At 37.2% G+C, this 18,535-nt stretch overlaps 1 protein-coding gene across 1 annotated transcript in view; it reads right to left on the reverse strand.

Annotated features, from left to right (window-relative positions):
* The window catches only part of LOC121371391 (WD repeat-containing protein 81-like), a 41,366-nt gene that overhangs the window by 12,853 nt on the left and 9,978 nt on the right, over window positions 1–18,535 (reverse strand). The window contains exons 7-20 of the mRNA XM_041497251.1: window positions 14,067–14,229; window positions 13,519–13,700; window positions 10,988–12,615; window positions 9,318–9,457; window positions 7,589–7,708; window positions 6,980–7,247; window positions 6,064–6,255; window positions 5,333–5,450; window positions 4,786–4,898; window positions 3,569–3,764; window positions 3,117–3,187; window positions 2,755–2,814; window positions 2,338–2,458; window positions 1,143–1,245 (exon numbers count right to left, since the gene is read on the reverse strand). Of these exons, the coding sequence (XP_041353185.1) occupies window positions 1,143–1,245; window positions 2,338–2,458; window positions 2,755–2,814; window positions 3,117–3,187; window positions 3,569–3,764; window positions 4,786–4,898; window positions 5,333–5,450; window positions 6,064–6,255; window positions 6,980–7,247; window positions 7,589–7,708; window positions 9,318–9,457; window positions 10,988–12,615; window positions 13,519–13,700; window positions 14,067–14,229 (3,475 nt within the window). The remainder of the gene's footprint in view (window positions 1–1,142; window positions 1,246–2,337; window positions 2,459–2,754; window positions 2,815–3,116; window positions 3,188–3,568; window positions 3,765–4,785; window positions 4,899–5,332; window positions 5,451–6,063; window positions 6,256–6,979; window positions 7,248–7,588; window positions 7,709–9,317; window positions 9,458–10,987; window positions 12,616–13,518; window positions 13,701–14,066; window positions 14,230–18,535) is intronic.

Consider the following 18,535-nt stretch of genomic DNA (forward strand, 5'->3'; position numbering starts at 1 on the left):
TGTGCACAAAACCATCTGTACAGTACCATACAGTAACAGTCAAACAGCTTCCACTCTCTACTAAGGGAATATTTCGTTTTGATGCTATGTAATAATGTTAGTTTGATTGGAATAGTCTGATTATATTGCGATGTACAAAACGTGAAAACCGAAGTTTGTAAAATAATTTTCTTTTGTTCAAATATTGTACATTATTGTTCTCATGTGCTGAAAATAAGAAATATTTCAATATTTATAAGTTGTTTTTCATGGGTCGACTTATAAACAGGTCAATAAAAAAAATAAGTTTTCAGGGCTTGAAATTAGGGACTCGACTTATAGCCGAGATCGACTTACAGGCGAAGATATACGGTATATATCGTTTAAGAATTATCAATTTTCACAACAAAAATGAACACCGAATACGTTGGAATGATCAGCCAAATGAGGAATTTTTCTCGGGCTTCAATCGCACTTTGGATCAGACATACAAATCAACTCAGGAAAGACTAAAAAATCAGTTTGAACAAGTTAGATGACCAAGCTGCTTAGCATAACCATTGATAAATATTATTCAGAAATATGTTGTACTATAAAAATTAAACCCTGACATTTCTATGCTATTTTCTATATAGCCAAAAAAAAACAAAGTGAGATTCTATGGGTGTGTGTGTGGAGGGGGAGGGGGGAGGCAACTGCCCCCCTTGACCTCCGGAGGATACGGCCTTGTAAGCAAGTGGCAGTGATGACCCTTCACATGTACTGTTCTGTACTTGTTTTATTTTGGGGTAAGCAGCCCACAATACAGATACATGTATAAGAAATATGCAATTTTATTGAAAAGAATGTGTTTTATTCATGTTTACTCATTTTATTAAAGTGCTAATCAAATTCCAATAGTTGCTAATCAATTCTCCATCCAGTAGGAAAAACTGCTAATCAAAATTTTAAAAACAAATTGCACCCTGTGAGTGCATTTTTAAATAAAACATTCCGTCCATAAATAATGGGTAATATTTTTATTATGCATCACAAATGTAAACTAAAGTTTAAACATTGATATGTTATATAGCTTGAAAAAATAATAAATGTCACGGTGATAATAGTTTACTTTTTGTTACATAGTATAAATAAATGGTATTGAAATTACAGCTGTAACTTACATGCACAGTGCTGTCACAGGAAGCCACCAGTCTCAAACTGTCAACAAAGGCTACAGAGAAGACAGATTTCTTATGCTGGGTATAATTCCACTGGAACGATACTCTATCAAATAGAAAAAATATATTCAGTTATCTTGACATTAAAACTTGAAAATAACCTCTTGTTCTTGTGACATCTAATAACAATAATTTTATATTACCATATATTGCCGTGTATTAGCCGACTCCTTGTATAAGCCGACCTCTTAGTTTGACCCTAAATATCAAGTACAAAATCCTCGGCTTCGTGTATAAGCCGAAGTCATCTTTTGTCCAGTTGTATATTGTATTGGTTTCAATAGTATATTGTATTGGTTTCAATAATACTGTCAACAAATAGAGTTGTGCTTTTCTTTTTCACTGTATTTTTTCCCCTTTAATTATTACAGACACGGTAATAGTCATCGCAATGCTAACGTCTTCCATGCCGTGTAAAAATAATTTAGCACCGATAAATCATAACAGGAAAATAAACAATTCAAGCTGTAACAACATATCATTGCACATAAGTAATTAAATTATTCACTGGACAGCAAATAATAAACTCATTAAGGCATGTTTAATCCGTTTTCCCCTCCACACAGAAACAATTCTGTGGTCCATGGCTGTTGTTTACACAAAATTGTGTAATCCAATCAAATAAGAGCTTACAAAATGATATAGACAGAGGTGTCAAACAAAGATGGCGGAACACGTTTATACCATTGAAATGACAATAAAACAAGTAATTTTTATTATTATTCATCAAACTATTAATGCATTCAAGAACAAAAAACTACATAATATTGCATGACGGAGTGTATTATTTATATTGTGCACAAATTATTGTTACATAATCTGTGAAAGGCTCTAAGGGTCTGATCAAAATTTGTAAGTCGGGGTTGGGAGTGTTTTCGATCGGAATTTTATGAACCAATTTGTTGCCCCCGTGTATAAGCCGACTCTCTTCTTTTGGAAAGTATTTCTAGACTTCAAAAGTCGGCTAATACACGGCAATATATGGTAAGTAAACATTTATTTCAAAACTGTAAAACTGTAAGTTTTGAAGTGTCATGACAATATCTTGCTAAAATTCATCAACAAAATTAAAATCTTGGCTAAAATTAGTCGGTTACTGTGGCATAGCTTGTTTGGGTTATGAGAACATCAAACCTACCTGCTTGATCCATCTCCTGAACTGGTCACTGACCATAACTTGACTGTCTTGTCCTTGCTCGCACTGATGAACGAACTTTCATTGTCCATCACACACAGTGAGCGAATGCTGCTGTTGTGACCTTCACATAATAAAAAAAGATACCATTTTAAAAATACTCTAGTATATACAATAATGTTCAAAACATTTTGATATAGACAAAAATTAATGATCTTCTATATATGTGACTTGTGACCTTCAAGTTATAAGAAACGTTTACAGTTTAAAAATACTTTAGTATATACAGTAATGTTAAAAACATTTTGATGTAGACAAAAATTAATGACCTATTACATTCAGAGGCATTGGGCACTAAACATAAAAAAAATTGTGCAAAGACCCATTGGTAAAATAAATTAAGAATACATATACACTTACCCACAAAGGTTTGCAGTTTGATTTGCTTGAAATTGAATAAAGTGTCTCGTTCATGCAAACCTAAAAGAAATTGAATAAATGTTATATGGTATAGTCATAAATTAATTAGTAAATAATTGAACACACAATGCAGCAATAGCAGGTATGGAAAACTTCAGCTTAGATTAGTTCTGTAATATATATATATATGTCATGTTAAAAATAAACATAAATTGTAAACATTTACAATAAAAACTAAAAGTGTACACATGGCTATGCATCAAACTAATATGACTAACACATAGTAAAACATGACTCTTCAATCTTAGCCACAGAAACAAACATGATTTAAACAGTAGATATTTTAGAAAATAATCACTGACCTAGCTCATGCTCCCAATAGGCAAGCCAATTTCCTTTTAAATGTCTGTGTTTAGTATACTCCTTATCACAGCTGAAAAACATAACATAACATGTAAGACGTAACAAAACATATATTTGTCCCGTAGCACTTACTTATTATATCTGTACAATATTCAAGGTCTCAAAAAATAATGTAATCCAAATGCAAATGAAAATGTCTTTAAATGCATTAAAATATGTTTCAATCAATCTGGGTTATTGCCATATATTCCTTTCTTCTCTCAAATTCTTTACAAACAAGATGCATAAACTTTAATCACTTTCTAAGTATCCAGGCAATATCCCTTTCCTTTTTCTAATTTCTTGATATGTTTTTCCCCCAAAGATATTATAGCATATATCACATCCTTTGATATACCAGTCATTGAGCACTGGTTGGTTTTTATACACAAGACTGGTATGAGTTACTCACCATTTGAGATCATCTGGGTTGATTGACAATATGCCTGAATGTCTGTACCCACATCCAAACCGATGCATCTCAGGACTGTTAATTCTACTTTCTGGTGTCAGCTGAATTCGGTTGCCAATCACCTCAACGTTCCTCCCAATAGCACCGGTCACTTTCTCTTCAGTCGGGCTTCTTGGGGATTCCAATGATGTAACAGCTACAAGGAAAAAGGTTTATCTAAAAAATAACCTTGGCAAAGAAAAGCAATGTTAGTTTAATTAAAGCCTGCACACTTTAAAACTGTGAATACTGAAGAAGAAAAAACAGCAGGTAAAGTTACAAAGATTGCTTTATTAAATTAGCTATACAGAAAGTGCATTTGTGTCCAAAGTTACAGCTAAATGCAGACCACATTCATGCATAATTTGCGATTTGAGAAATTAAAAAAAAAATTAATGTTGAAACCAAAACTACTGAATGCTAGATGTTTTCTCCTTACACCCAAACAGTTTAAGAAACCGATAAAGGTTCTCACTAAAAAAAATGTCACTCTTAAGAGATATAGGGCCAAATTTACAAACCCTGTTTATGTCTTACACTCGTGCAATTACAATGTGTTTACATGTGTTTACGAAAAACAGGCTTCATAAATTCGGCCCATAATTTCCATGTGTTAACAAGCATTCTGAGAGTACTGCTAAAGCAATACATGTCCCCTACCGGGCCCAACAATTTTTCGTATTTTCTAAATTCAAGGGCTATAACTCTGAAAAGTGGGTAAATCACCACAAAACTTCAACTTGATCTGTAAAGCTATATATACAAATGATAAAGCTATATACAAAAGTTCGTCTTGATATTGCAAAAATAAGTAAAACAAATTTTCACATCTCCTAAGTTCAAGGGCCATAACTGTTAAAACTGGGTAAATTGTCATGAAAGTGAAACTTGATCTGTAACAGTACATGATTAAACTATACATACAATTTCAGCTCAATATCTCAAAGCCTTCCCCAATTTTTTTTCCAGAAAACATATGTGGGACAGACGGACAGACAAATGGACAGACATATGGATGGACGGACAGGCGGATGGAGATGAAACCTATAGTTCCCTCTGGTTGGACCGGGTAGGGACTAATAAAAGTCTGGACTCCACCATTATACACATATAAAGTCAAGACTCTTGGCCAGATTAATATTATTTAAAGCCTTGAGAATCTATAAATGGACGAGTACTTGTACTGTCGGACTCTCTCTTCTTCTCCATCTGCTGGTCCACAGACTGATCCTGCTGTGCACACAGTTGTCTGATGAGGTCATCATTCCTCAGATTATGCTCCATATGGATGCTAAAAACATATTAAATTTTTGCAATGGAAAACAGAGGTTAACTTTTTGAATTACATTTTTGAGCACCATAAGCCAACTGTATATAAAACAAAAAATAATATGTTACTGAGCATTTTAGGATGGTAAAAATTACCAAGCTGAATTAATATGGTATGGTCTTTGGAATAATTATATGCACCAAATAAAATATCATCTAGACATGTACACCCAAGCATTTATCATATAAAATTACAGACAAAATCCCCTTCTCAGTGGAACACATAAAGGAATTTGGATTTTTTTTAAAGCAAACATATTGTGTTTCTCTCAAAAACACAATTTTATTGACCTGTTTCAAAAGTAGAAAATAACAGGTTTTTAATATTAATTTACATATAAATTTGCATAATGGTAGGTTTTCAAAAAATAATTAAACAGAGAAATCTGCACATACCTTCCAAATATTCTGCAAAGAGGTATATATATGGCCTGAGCAAGTTCTGCAGTGAAGACAGATGAAACTTCTTGCATACCATTTTCCTTTGGTCCCACTTTCAACTCTTGACTATCTTCTATTTAACAAATTAAAACAAACAAATGAACTTCAGAAAAAGTTTAAAACCCCCCTCCCCCCAAAAATGGAGAAAACTAACGTGACCGGAACAGGAAGGACTCATTGGAAGAATTTTAGGCCATCTCATTGGCTGTTGGGATTTTCGGACCAGACTACTATCTTTAGGGGAATATGCATTTGTTTGAGGTCAGGTGAAGTAGAAACGAAAAAACAAAAACAACTTGACTGTTTTGTAACATTCTATACCTTTCACTACCAATCAAATAAAAAATAAAAATTCTGGTCTGACCGTAATACATTGTCAAATGATTAAACTGATAATTAGGTATTTCTTGCATATAAAATTAAAATACAAAAACATTAAAAGCAACATACTTGCCACAAAATGATACGTTATTAAAATAGGATCATATTTGGACAGCAATATCCACCATACCAAATATCAAATAGATCCAATAAAAAAAACAAATGCAATATTAATATGTAACATTAATAAATGTAACATGGACATCATAGAATAAAAATATATTTCTGATTCCAGCAGGAGATCTTACAATTTATGTTAATTGATAGCTATAAGTAAAACCCAATGATTAACAAGCTTCACATACCTCTGTCATCAACAGCTCCTAGAGAAGTGAGGCTGTGAAACTTGGAACTACTCTGTGACTTCCTCAGTGGAGAGCAAGCCTCAAGGCTGAGTCCACTCACGTAGATAGGGGTTCCAATCTTGTACTCCTGAGAATTGGGATCCATTTTTATTGTCAAGTACGATTCTTCAGAACTACCCACTCCATCAGCACCTAGAGTATAAAGTCAAAGAATTAGTTACCGTTGAAACAGTTTTAATTAAAAATAACACATTTTCTTTGAGGTTTATGTTAATACTATATTAACAAATAAACATGTCTTGACAAAAATTGCAAGATCACCTACTATAAATAAAAGCAATCAGTTGTAAGATTATCCACTACATTTTCATTAAAACACACAACGTGTTTCTCTGCAAACAAGTTAAATTCCAATTTCAAACTCTAAAATCAATATATTTAAAAAGTGTGTACACCTATAAAATGTACAATGCATAGATTTAAAGCCATCTTAAAACTGTGACCAATTACTATAAGAAGTGACTTGGTGTCCAGTTTTCAAAATTAGATATATTACATTTCACTTTAAAGTCATATGCAGCATATTCATACTCATGGGCACTCCCAACTGATTCAGCATACAACAAACTGAGTCAACAATGAGTACTTAAAACATGGCTTGTGTCAGATGATAACAGGCTACTCAGAAACATCAATATGTTCACAAGTGAACACATTTAACTACTTTTTGATACCGACAACACACACAAACATACACCCAAAAGTGGACATAAAAAATACTGACTTTGTAAGGAATATTTTTAGAAACATTTTTTGTTAATTTTAAAACTGTTTGCTGACATTAACCCCCTCCCCTCTTGCAAACAGTTTGTTTGTTTGTGAACATGTTGATAGCTGTAAATGGCCCCTAATGTACCTGGAGAAGCACTGGTCCCCATCTCTGGACACTGGTCAGCATCAGTGAGGTGACCATGCACATAGCTGAACACTTCCAAGAGTTTTTGCATGCACTGGTTTAGATGTATACGTGTCATTTCGAAGCCCAGCCGCAGTCCGATGACATAGAGGGCATCTACCACCTTGTGGCACACAACAGATCGCACATAGCTCCCACCAGGGAACGAAACGGAAGTATTTGTCACAAGTTTGATCACTGCCATCAAACAGTTTTCAACAATTGTATCCTAAAATGATAAAAGGACATAAGAAAACTGAAACCACAAGACAAAAAAGCCCAGATATTACCTTTTTCCAAAGTCATCTAACTTTTTTATTAACTGTCAAAACGTAGATTTACCATAATGAATATAATACACAATAGAGTTTGTCCAGCTTAATTTTGATATTATGCAATGTTATTCATCATCTTAATCTCTAAGACTATTGAATTACCAAATATTTGACATTCAATGTGTCTAGAGGTGTCATTAAACAAAACAAAACATTAACTTTTCATCATTTTAACTGTAATGTTAATTTGTAAAATATTTTATCACTGATATCAGGCAAATAAAATATACATTACCTCAATGCAGTCCAGTAACGCCTTGTCGGATATGTATGGAATGATATATTTCAGCAGTATTAGAGCTCCAAATAACCCACTCTCTGATCGTTGTGTAAGTCGTCTTTGGGACACAGAAACCTGAAACATTAAGCCAGAAATATCCATAACACAAAGAATTCCACGAAATATTAAAATAAATTAATGAAAAATTATCTCAGATTTACTGAATATCTGAAAATAAGAAGTATATAATTTTCGAAACACAAGTTATTATATGGCATTAAAAATAAATGTATTGAACTATAGTACAAAATTCTGTATAGGAGAGATCATTGTAATGTGCAAACCTTTTGTTCTCTATGCTGTAAAATATATTTCTAATAAAGCAGATTTATGTTTCAGGTACTGTAAAAAGGATATTATTCACGGGAGTAAATTTGTGTGATTTCGGTTTTTAATTTTCACAGAGGGCAAATTTTTATTTTTTAATAGTTACACTTAGCCTAATAGTATCTCATTCTGAGAGACTCGGTTGATGAGTGTTGCAGTGACACGTCTTTTAGGCCTATCCACGAGTGACCGCATGGTGCATATAATTAATGAACTTAATCCTGAATGTGGTTCAATCAACTCTTCAGAAAGTGTGAAGAACTAAAGACAAATACTTGTGCTATTTGTTAAAAATGTCTCAGCTGTTTTGTTCCTGTACACCAATACTGAAAAACAGCTTTCGTCTTGTAATTGACATTTATCGCAACTTTACAAAACAGTTAGTAAGTCTCTTATTTTGGTTGACCAGTTAAAAATAGAAAGCAGTACTGAGTGAGAAACATGTTGTCCAAATTCTATTTTGGAAAAATAATAAAACAAAATAAGTTATTTGTTTCGTTACAGTTGGTTGTGTTTTGTATTTGGTTTTACCGTATTAGTGATACAAGTATTGTGAGTAAATGTATCATGTTACATTTGTCTTATTCTTGTTTGTTTTTTCTTTTTCTTAATGGAATGGACAAGTAATTATTCACATTAGTGTAATTTTTGTGGTTAAATTAATAACGTGAAAAACACGAAAATTACAAACACGCGAATAATACCCGCTTTACAGTATTCATGGCAAAAACAGACATTTGTTAAGAGTATGGCTGTATATTTTAGCTCTTATAATATAACACAATAAACTGATGATACGTACTATTGATATCATAACAAGCATTCTGAGAATACATCTAAAGCAATACATGTCCCCATCAGGGATCAACAAATTTTTGTATCTCATAAATTTAAGGGCCATAACTCTGAATAATGAGTAAATCACCATGAAAGTTAAACTTAATATGTAACACAAAATTACATCTCAATGTCTTCAGGCATTGCAAAAAAAAAAATCTAGGGAAAACAAATTTTCATTTCTCCTAAGTTCAAGATCCCTAACCCTGACACTGCTATATGATCTGGGACAATGAATTTTTTGTTTTGTTTTATTTTGTTTAGTTTTTTTCATTCAAGGGCCATAATTCTAAAACATAAAATAGGTAAATTGCCATTAAAATCAAACTTGTTCAGTAACAGATTATAATACAGCAGCTATACACAAAATGTCAGCTCAATATCTTGAGGCGTTGAAAAAAAACATCTGGAAAATTATATGTGGGACAGATGGACAGACAGACAGACAGCAGGCCGATGATGAAACCTATAGTCCTCTCTAGCTGGACCAGTAAGGGACTAATAACTCCAATATCCTCACCATGTCTATAATACACTGTATATATTGTAGTAAGATGACTTGTTCTCCATAAAGTAAAGCAACATGCCCTAGACACTCTAAAATCTTCTGAGCATTCCTGTCTCCGACAACAAGTTTTGAAGATTTCAAGCAATCATCATCTAAAACAATGTAAACATTTAAATTGAATCAAGATACAATTAATCATCTAGTCCCTGCTAAAAATCGAAAATTAGATTTTCGTTAACCTTTATAAATGGATAAATTGTCAAGCGACATAGCCCAAGTAATATAAACAGAAATCAGATATCAACAAACTTATAATATAAATAGTAAACAAATGAATTATTATTAAATGTTATTAAAAATTAAGCAATTTTCCTTCCAAGAAAATATATTTGGATAGTTATCTTGTATGGACAATCTGGCAACAATTAACAAATAGGCTTCTATACTAATACACAGAAGTATCCTTTTTTGCAGGGGGCGGGACGTAGCCCAGTGGTAAAGGGCTCGCTTGATCCTCGTCATTGGGCCCCATTGAGCTATTTCTTGTTCCAGCCAGTGCACCACGACTGGTATCTCAAAGGCTGTGGTATGTGCTATCCTGTCTGTGAGAAAGTGCATATAAAAGATCCCTTGCTGTATTAGAAAAAATGTAGCGGGTTTCCTCTGATGACTACGTGTTAGAATTACCAAATGTTTGACATCCAGTAGCAAATGATTAATCAATGTGTCATTAAACAAAACAAACTTTCACTTTAACTTTTTTTGTAAATCACGGGGCTGTAGATTGCTATAAATGCTGTGCCCATAATAAGCATGTCACCAAAAATAAGTGTGAACATGTCAACTACTCAACTAATTCACCACAAAACCACCGAAATATTAAACCTTAATTAAATTATGCAGGGCTTTAGATTTCACTAATTTGGTTTCTGTCTGTTCTGTTCACAACAAGGTGTTTTTAGTCAGATACAACTGTTGAAGATTTGTGAATATTAAAAAATACATTTCAGTATTTATAGTATTTCTTTCTTTTACATTATTTTCGTGCTTATATCCAATTAAGGTTCAAACACGCTGTCCTGGACAGACACCTCAGCTATCCGGGCTGTCTGTCGAAGTTGTTAGTTATTAATAGTTAGTTAGAGAGACAAGAGGGTGTAGTGGTCTTACACCTACTCATTGAGTCGTTAAAACTCACTCTGGGTGGAGCTGATACCGGGCTGCGAATCCTGTACCTGCCAGCCTAATGTCCGATGGCTTAACCATGAAACCACAAAGGCCAGTTGTTTAATGTAATCAAAGCTTACCATTCCAGTGGATTTGAGGTAAAATGTTTTGAGGTCAGCATGTTTGTACTTAATTTGGGTGTGATTATTTTGGGCATACATATTTTGTACACAACATTTATTAGTTTGACTTTGATGCAAACTAAAGCCCTGTTAAGATAATTCAAAATGAATTTCTGAATATCTATAACCCTTCAGTATATGGCAACCTAGTCAGCCAGCCATATCCCCAACTATTATTCACATTATTGTCAAATGTTAAAAAGTCAAATGTTAAAAAGTCCTGTATATCAACATGCTCTTTTCTTGATCAATATTATTATGATCTCATATTACATATTACTTAGCAGGGAATATAATTAGGATTCATTAACCTAATAAAGTTTTTAATAATACCTGTATTTTGAATGATTTGTAGCTGCTCATGACCGAAATAACACAAAGCCAACATTCTGATTAGGTTCTTTGAAAAATACTTGGCAGTCAATACAGGACCGAGCTTGCAGCACAACCACTTAACACTTTCGGAAGCAATGTCGTGGATATTGATCACATCAGCAGGACTTGAAGAAGACAGGTTCAACATGATGAGATCATCAGTCTCACTGCGAACCATGTGGTTCGATGACACATCAACGGTGAGGTCGGTCTTGTCACTTAGGTCGGGACACTTAGAAGAGACTGGAGACGAGTTTGAAAGAGACATGTGATTTGATCCAGTCTCATTCACACTGTCTGGCCTGAACAGTTTAAAACCGTCTTGATCAAAGTTGCCAGACAATGTAGCAGTGTCAGGATTCGGACTAGAGTCATCAAAAACAGAATATTCAGCAGAAATATCTCCAAGAGATGCAGTGTCACTTTCTCCAGCAGACACTGATCGTAGTCTGGTGTTCCCGATAATATTGGATATGCTGTGGATGGAAACTCGGTCAGACGCTGTGACCATGGGTTCGGTGTCTGAATCATCTTGAAATGACTGCCTATCACCACTCTCTTCACTGGAGACCTGTCCAATACTGTGTGCATCACCAGACGCTAGCAGATTGTCCTGGGTGTTGTCACGGTCATCACTCAAGAGGATGTTATCTGGAAACTCTTCCTCAATGTCATCCACATCAGCAGCAGTATTGTCTGTGTTGTCTTCTTGAGCAGTATCCCAAGAATTGTTCTCCGTTAACTCTTCGTCTGGATTGCCTGGTTCATCAGTGGTGACCTGTTCTTGTGATAAATCGTCTTGGGCAGGCTTCGTCCAAATCTCAGGATGATCTGTATAGCCATTGGCATCTTTGGACCAGAATGCCGTCTGCTCGGTTAATTCTGTCTCTCCCTGAATCTCTTCTAGCAGTTCTTCCTGATAATACTTGCTAGGTAATGAAAAATCCTTATAACCAGACACTGCTTCCACCAGTAGTGTGGAAAAGTTCAAGAGAAATGTTTCAAGTCCAAGCCGTATTATGAGCTGCAAGAGAAACGACCGACTGTACAATCTAGCATGTTTGGCAGTGGAATTCTCTCCAGCAAACAACTTGATTAAATATGGCATGAACTTTGAACTGGTTTCCTTGAAGCCCAACTCACGACTGATAATACCAAAGAGCGACCAGGCAGCTTGTACAGTGGTGTTTTCTTTGCTGTACAGATCTTCAATGTATGGTAACAGAAGATGCAGTCCCTCTGAACCAAGCTTTCCTTGGTACCGAACAAGAAAACGTTCAATCAGGGGCACTTTCTGACGCTCGGTCTGTTTGATCAAATTTGTTTTTTCAGTTAAGGACTTGTTACTGTGCTGAATGTGTTCAAGTTCAGAGTCTTTGCCCTTCAGCTGGCAGATGCATGTATACAGGTCACTGAAGTATCCTGGGAAGGGTAGTATCCCCGAGTACGACTGAAGGAGCTGAGTGGGAGATGGTGGAGGCAATCCTAACTGTGTTACAGGCTCATAAGAAAAGATAGTTTTCCCTCTGCCACTAACTTGCTTATCTACTTCATGGATCAGGAAACTTGCTACCTTTTGAAGTGGTCTGAAAAGAAAAAAGAGAAAAAAAGAGAGTAAAAACCCCACAAAATAACATTGTCCAATGCTGAAATAACAGGTCATACGATAAAATATGCTATAAAGAGATGATGTATAACAATATCTTAAACAATAAAGCACCAAGAATGAAATTCACTAATTTGTTACAAAAAGGCACAAATGAATGAGTATTTTCATTAAATAATATTCAGAGAAATATATGGAAATATCAATAAAATAATACCAACATCATTTAGCAGTGCTGATAGCAGCAAAAATATTAGATCACCTTTTCAAGACATATATATTAGCATGTGACATCATCAAAGTAAGCCAGTATGAAGTAAAAAAAGTAAATATTTCAAATCATGACTATGAAATGTAAACATGTAAATCAGTTCAATGGTGCTTAATATTAACGTTTTTAAACACGGACGTTAACACAAATGATATATTACTGATAAAAAGAATCAACTTTTCCCAAGCAATTTGCACAGGGGACATAAAAGATTTTTATCACCTATAATAATATTTGATAGTGAAAATGTAAACAGCACCATGGAAGTTAAATAGCAATTGTTAACTATGTCCTACCAGGGTAGGTAGCTCCATGAAGTCATTTTATATTGCTATATATCTTCATGTGAGAGTTGGGGGAGCGGAATGTTTTAAAAAAAAAATTCAACTACAATATTTCATAATAAAAAGTTAAAAAGCACTATGTTAAATCCCAATTTTTAACTCTGCCCTACCTTGGTATCTCCATGAAGTCTGTGGATAACAGTTTTGTGATGATGTCGTATCTGGATGTGAGAGTTCGTGGTGGGGGAGGAAACATAAAACATTTTTATTCAACTATAATAATATTTGATAGTAAAAAGTTAAATCACAATTTTTATTTCTGTCCTACCGTGGTAGCTCCATGAAGTCTGTGGATGACAGTTTCTTGATTTTGTCATATCTGGATGCGAGACACGGTGTAGTGTCTTGCATCATTAGTTTTGGTGCAAGGAACATTTCACACATGAGACACGCGAATTGAAGCACATCTTCTGTGACAGTACACGTGTGTTCTGGAACAGACGTCTTCGGCTATAACAATTAAAATAAAGAGTTCTATTTAGTAAAATGCTACCATATTTTAAAAAAAAGAAATAAGATAAATACTTGTAGTCCAGTCAATCTACTAGTTAATGTAATATATGATAGACATAAAGCATGTGAACAGATAACTTATTCAAATACAGGTTGTTTGTCATCAGATTATTCAACTTGCTTACTGATCAATTCATAAAAACAAAAAGAATACACTCTCATCTTTGTAATAAAAAAATACATTTGACACTTGAAATTACCTTTCCCACCAAAACAAAATCCAAATGTTTTCTGAAATTAATTACATGTTTCTGTTTTAGCTGTGTTATTACCATATTAATTTCCACAGATACATACACTCACTTGTTTTGACTGTTCCTGTATGGGCACTAGCATGCTCCTGGTTAGGAAGTTGTACTCGGCTTCATAGTGTTCTAGTTCTGCTATTGGATGGAAGTTCTTTGGAAGATGAATTACTGCAGTCTCTGGCCTTGTCTGGTCCAGTGGTTCAAAACTACCCAAAAAGCTAAAAGAAACCCAACAAATCACATTAATTTTTGCTTGCTGCTACAAAAACAAGTTCTTTAATCCTCGTCATTGCCAAAATTATTTGTATGATTTTAATTTAAGTATGAAAGTGAGGAAACATTGAAATTTGTATTTATATAAAGGGCCTCCTCTATGAAGCAAATTCTGCCAGTAGTGATTCAGAAAGATGTAAATAACATTGAGATGCATTTCTGGCTGGCAGAAAGCAGAATTAAAATAACTTGTACAAGATATCCCAACTGACAAGTACCTGTGGCTGAGCACCATCACAAGATGTGCTAATCTGGGCCCAAACTTGAGAGCAGCGTTTGGTCCAAAATATCATTCGAACATCTTGGGCTAAGATAGGTCCATTTAAAACATAGTTCTGAATACCATATCAAATGACATTACTCTAACCTTGGATAATCTTTCCTTAAATCTTTCAAACTGAATATACTCACGTGCCACTATGACCCAAGGACAAATAGTTTAAAAACAAATAGAAACTAAATGCAATTTAGAAAATTTGTTTCTAATTTTCATTATTATTCATACTTACCTAGTACTAGCACAACAACAATGCTGAGTTATAACCTCCACTGCAGAATTATCTCCCCTTGCCGGATGTATAACCTACACCTGCGCATGGGTAGACCGTATATCCTCGTTATCCGGAATGACTGAATAAAAAAAGACCTCCCTCAGTGCGGGTGGGAGGTAACGGTTCTTGTGCTAGTACTAGGTAAGTATGAATAATAATGAAAATTAGAAAAGAAAATTCTAATAGTCTTATTCAACTTGCCGTACTAGCACAACAACAACAGACGTGATATAACACCGTTAAAGCACAAGAATTTAACATTAAAGGGAGCAGGTAAGAAAACAAGGAGGACTTACCCATTCAACCAGTAGTGTTTGTCTCAAGTAATGATACAGTGAAAAAGCAACCCACATCATACGAGGTATAAAATGTCAAAGTGACTTTTAAATTGAAGAACTACAACCCCAATTAAAAGTAAACCAAGTTAACAAGGTGAGGAAACCCTCATACCAAGTAATGGTAAAAGACACTCGACTACCCCAGATAGTCAACAATCCACACCCCACCCTCCAAACAGGAGGTGGAGAACTATCTCCCAGAAAGACTTCCGCTAGTGACCGGACGAAATAAGGGTCGCCCCCTACTCATGGCCCTGCGCACCGAAATGACTTGCTGCCCTGCAATGACTGATTGAATCCGCCGAGTTCCGTCCGGACCAACAGCCATATCACGGAAATAAAACCGGTCAAACATGTGTCAACCTTTCCAAAACCCCGCACTCATGACCGTGAAAATGTCCAAAGAATCATGGAAATTAAGGGAAGCCGAAATCACCCGAATCTCATGAGGTCGAACAGAGAAATTCCGCAGAACATGATCACCCGCCTTCTCATATGCCAGTTTGATGGTTGCAACAATCCATCTCGACAAAGCATTCTTCGTAATGTCTCCTGGTTGGTGTGTGAAAGGGATAAACAGTCTCTTAGTGTTTTGCCGGAGATTTCTAGTATGCTCCAAATAGAATTTCAAAGCCCGCACCGGACAAAGAAGTCTATCAGAATTATCCGCAGAATGCGTACGAAATAAACACTGAATGATGGCCAGAGGAAACTCTTCCCCTGGCACCTGGTTCTTAACCATGAAAACAGGATCAGTACGTAACGTAACTGACCCGTCCGTATTGTAATCCACCAAATCATGCAAAAAAGCATGAATCTCACTAATACGACGGCAAGCCGCTAGTGAGACCAGAAACAAAGTTTTCCACGTCAAATGACGAAGACTGGCAAATTAGGGCTTGCCTTTGAGTGCATGCAGAACCAGAAAAACATTCTGTTTTGCAACGACTTAAGTAAGTCATGTAACACGAGATTCGTTGAGAAATCTTGACGTCCACACTGCCTCAGAGTAGTGAAAATGGATGACCAGTGACTTCTCACTGTTTGAACCTTCAGCTGTCTTTCTTGGACAAGAGCCAGAAAGTATTCAGCTAAGTCATTAACAGTAGGCGACAAAGGATCCACGTCCCTCTCAGTCGCCCAACAAACCCAAGCGTTTCGGAGGGAAACCCCGACAACCGCCACGCGTGAAGTCGGAAAACCTCCGGCTTCGGATGCCACTCTGTCCGACACAGTCTCTGACTGAGCAGATCGGGTATCAACAGCAACCGCAGCGGCTCCTGCACTAAAAGTGACAGGAGCGGAGGAAACCAGGCTTTAGCTACCCAACTCGGGGCTGCGAGCGTGACACGACAAGGTTGCTGTCTGATCTTTGCCAGAACCTTGCCAAGCAGAACCGGAGGAGGAAAGGCGTAAAAATCCAATCCCGTCCAGTCCATGCTCAACGCATCGTACTCCAGTGCCAGTGGGTCTGGTACCGGCGATACAAACAATGGCAACTGACTGTTCAGGCGAGTGGCAAACATATCGAGTTGAGGACTCCCCCACAACTGAAGAACTCGATAAGCCACCGTGCGGTGCAACATCCACTCCGTCTGAACCGGGGAACGACGACTCAAAGCGTCCGCCAAGACGTTCACGGACGAAGGAATGTGTTTGGCCGATAACACCACTCCCCAATCGTCGCACCATTCCAGAATCTCCAAAGCCGCAAGACTCAATGACAGGGATTTGGTGCCTCCCCACCGATTGAGGTACGCAACAACCGATGTGTTGTCCGACCTCAACAAAATTCGACTATGTTGAATAACAGTCCTGAAATGGAGACAAGTGCGACGCACCGCTTCCATCTCCAACAAGTTGATGTGACGACTCCTCTCTGAAGGAGTCCACCAAAAGGGGTGCACCGAACCCTTCGAGGGAAGCATCGGTAAACAGGACCAACTCTGGAGAAAGTGGGTGTAAAGGAACGGCCTGGGACATACACTTGTCCACTAGACACTCTTGGATCGGAAGAATGAACCAAGGCCCCAATGGTATCACCAAATTACAGTTGAGACCATCCCACACTTGGGACAAATGCCATTAAAGCGGTCTTTTGAACCGTCTGAACCGCACATTCAGCGCTGCCAATGATTCGAGATGGCCTATTAACACATGGAGCGTGCACACCGACGCACTTTGCTCCACCAGAAGACGTTGCACCAACGTCATGAAATTGTGAAGTCGCGAATCCATCGGAAGAACGGACGCTTCCACAAGGTTGCGTTGGCACTAATTCCGACTTGACCCAATTGGGAATAAACCCCAATCGGAGAATCATGTCGATCACGAATGCCCACGAGACATGCCGTCTGTGACGACACCGGAATTAACCAATCGTCCGTATACCCAACAGATGTACACGCCCCACCATTGCCTTTACTACCCAAGTAAAGACATAAGGGCTTGTGGCCAATCCGTACGGCAGAACTTGAAACTCGTAAGCTTTGCCGTCATAGAGGAACCGCAAGTACTTCCAAAAATCCCGATGGATTGGAACATGCAGGTAAGCGTCCATCAAATCGATGGACGCCGCCCATTCCCCCACCTGAAGCAAAGCGCGAACAGACTGAACCGTCTCCATCTTCATACATGAAATAACGATGTAAGAATTCAGCGGCTTCAGGTTTAGAATTGGTTGCCACTCGCCATTCTTCTTCTGGGCAAAGAACAGATGGGAATAAAATCCCGGAGTGCCCAAATCTACCTCCTGGATGGCTTTCTTGTCGAGAAACTCGACAACCATCTGTCGACAGACGGTACCGCAGGTAACCGGGGGGAGGACGTCAGTGGAGGGGGTGATGAAAACGGAATTTTGTATCCATTGCGGACAACCGACAAAACCCATGGGTCCAGATCTGGCAGTTCGCGCCAACCTTGAACAAAATGGCGCAATCTGCCCCCCCCCCCCCCCCCCCCCCCCCCCCCCCCCCCCCCCCCCCCCCCCCACACACACACGGAAGATCTGCTAACAGAACCTCCGTAAGCAGATGTCGATTGTCCACGCACCCTCATCCTGGCTGCTTCCCACCACTGGGCGCCTTGCCCTGAGCGGAACCACGAACACGTGCTGGCTTCCCCCGAAAACGTCCCTGTTTCGATGAACCACGGGCATTACCTGACTGCACGCCCAAATCAGACACCACGGGGATCTGATAACTGTCAAGAAAAGTCGATTTCTTAACAGGTGGAGGCTTAAAAGTAGACGCCGCCTGGCGCTTATGAGCAGTTCGGGACTGAGCAGCAGTCCATGACCAAGTTAAAATTGGTCCCAAAAAGTAAGGTTTCCCTTACCGAGCGACTACGAAAGTAGGTTTTAA

The sequence above is a fragment of the Gigantopelta aegis genome, chromosome 4, assembly GCF_016097555.1.
Source record: "Gigantopelta aegis isolate Gae_Host chromosome 4, Gae_host_genome, whole genome shotgun sequence".
Taxonomy (NCBI): Eukaryota; Metazoa; Mollusca; class Gastropoda; order Neomphalida; family Peltospiridae; genus Gigantopelta; species Gigantopelta aegis.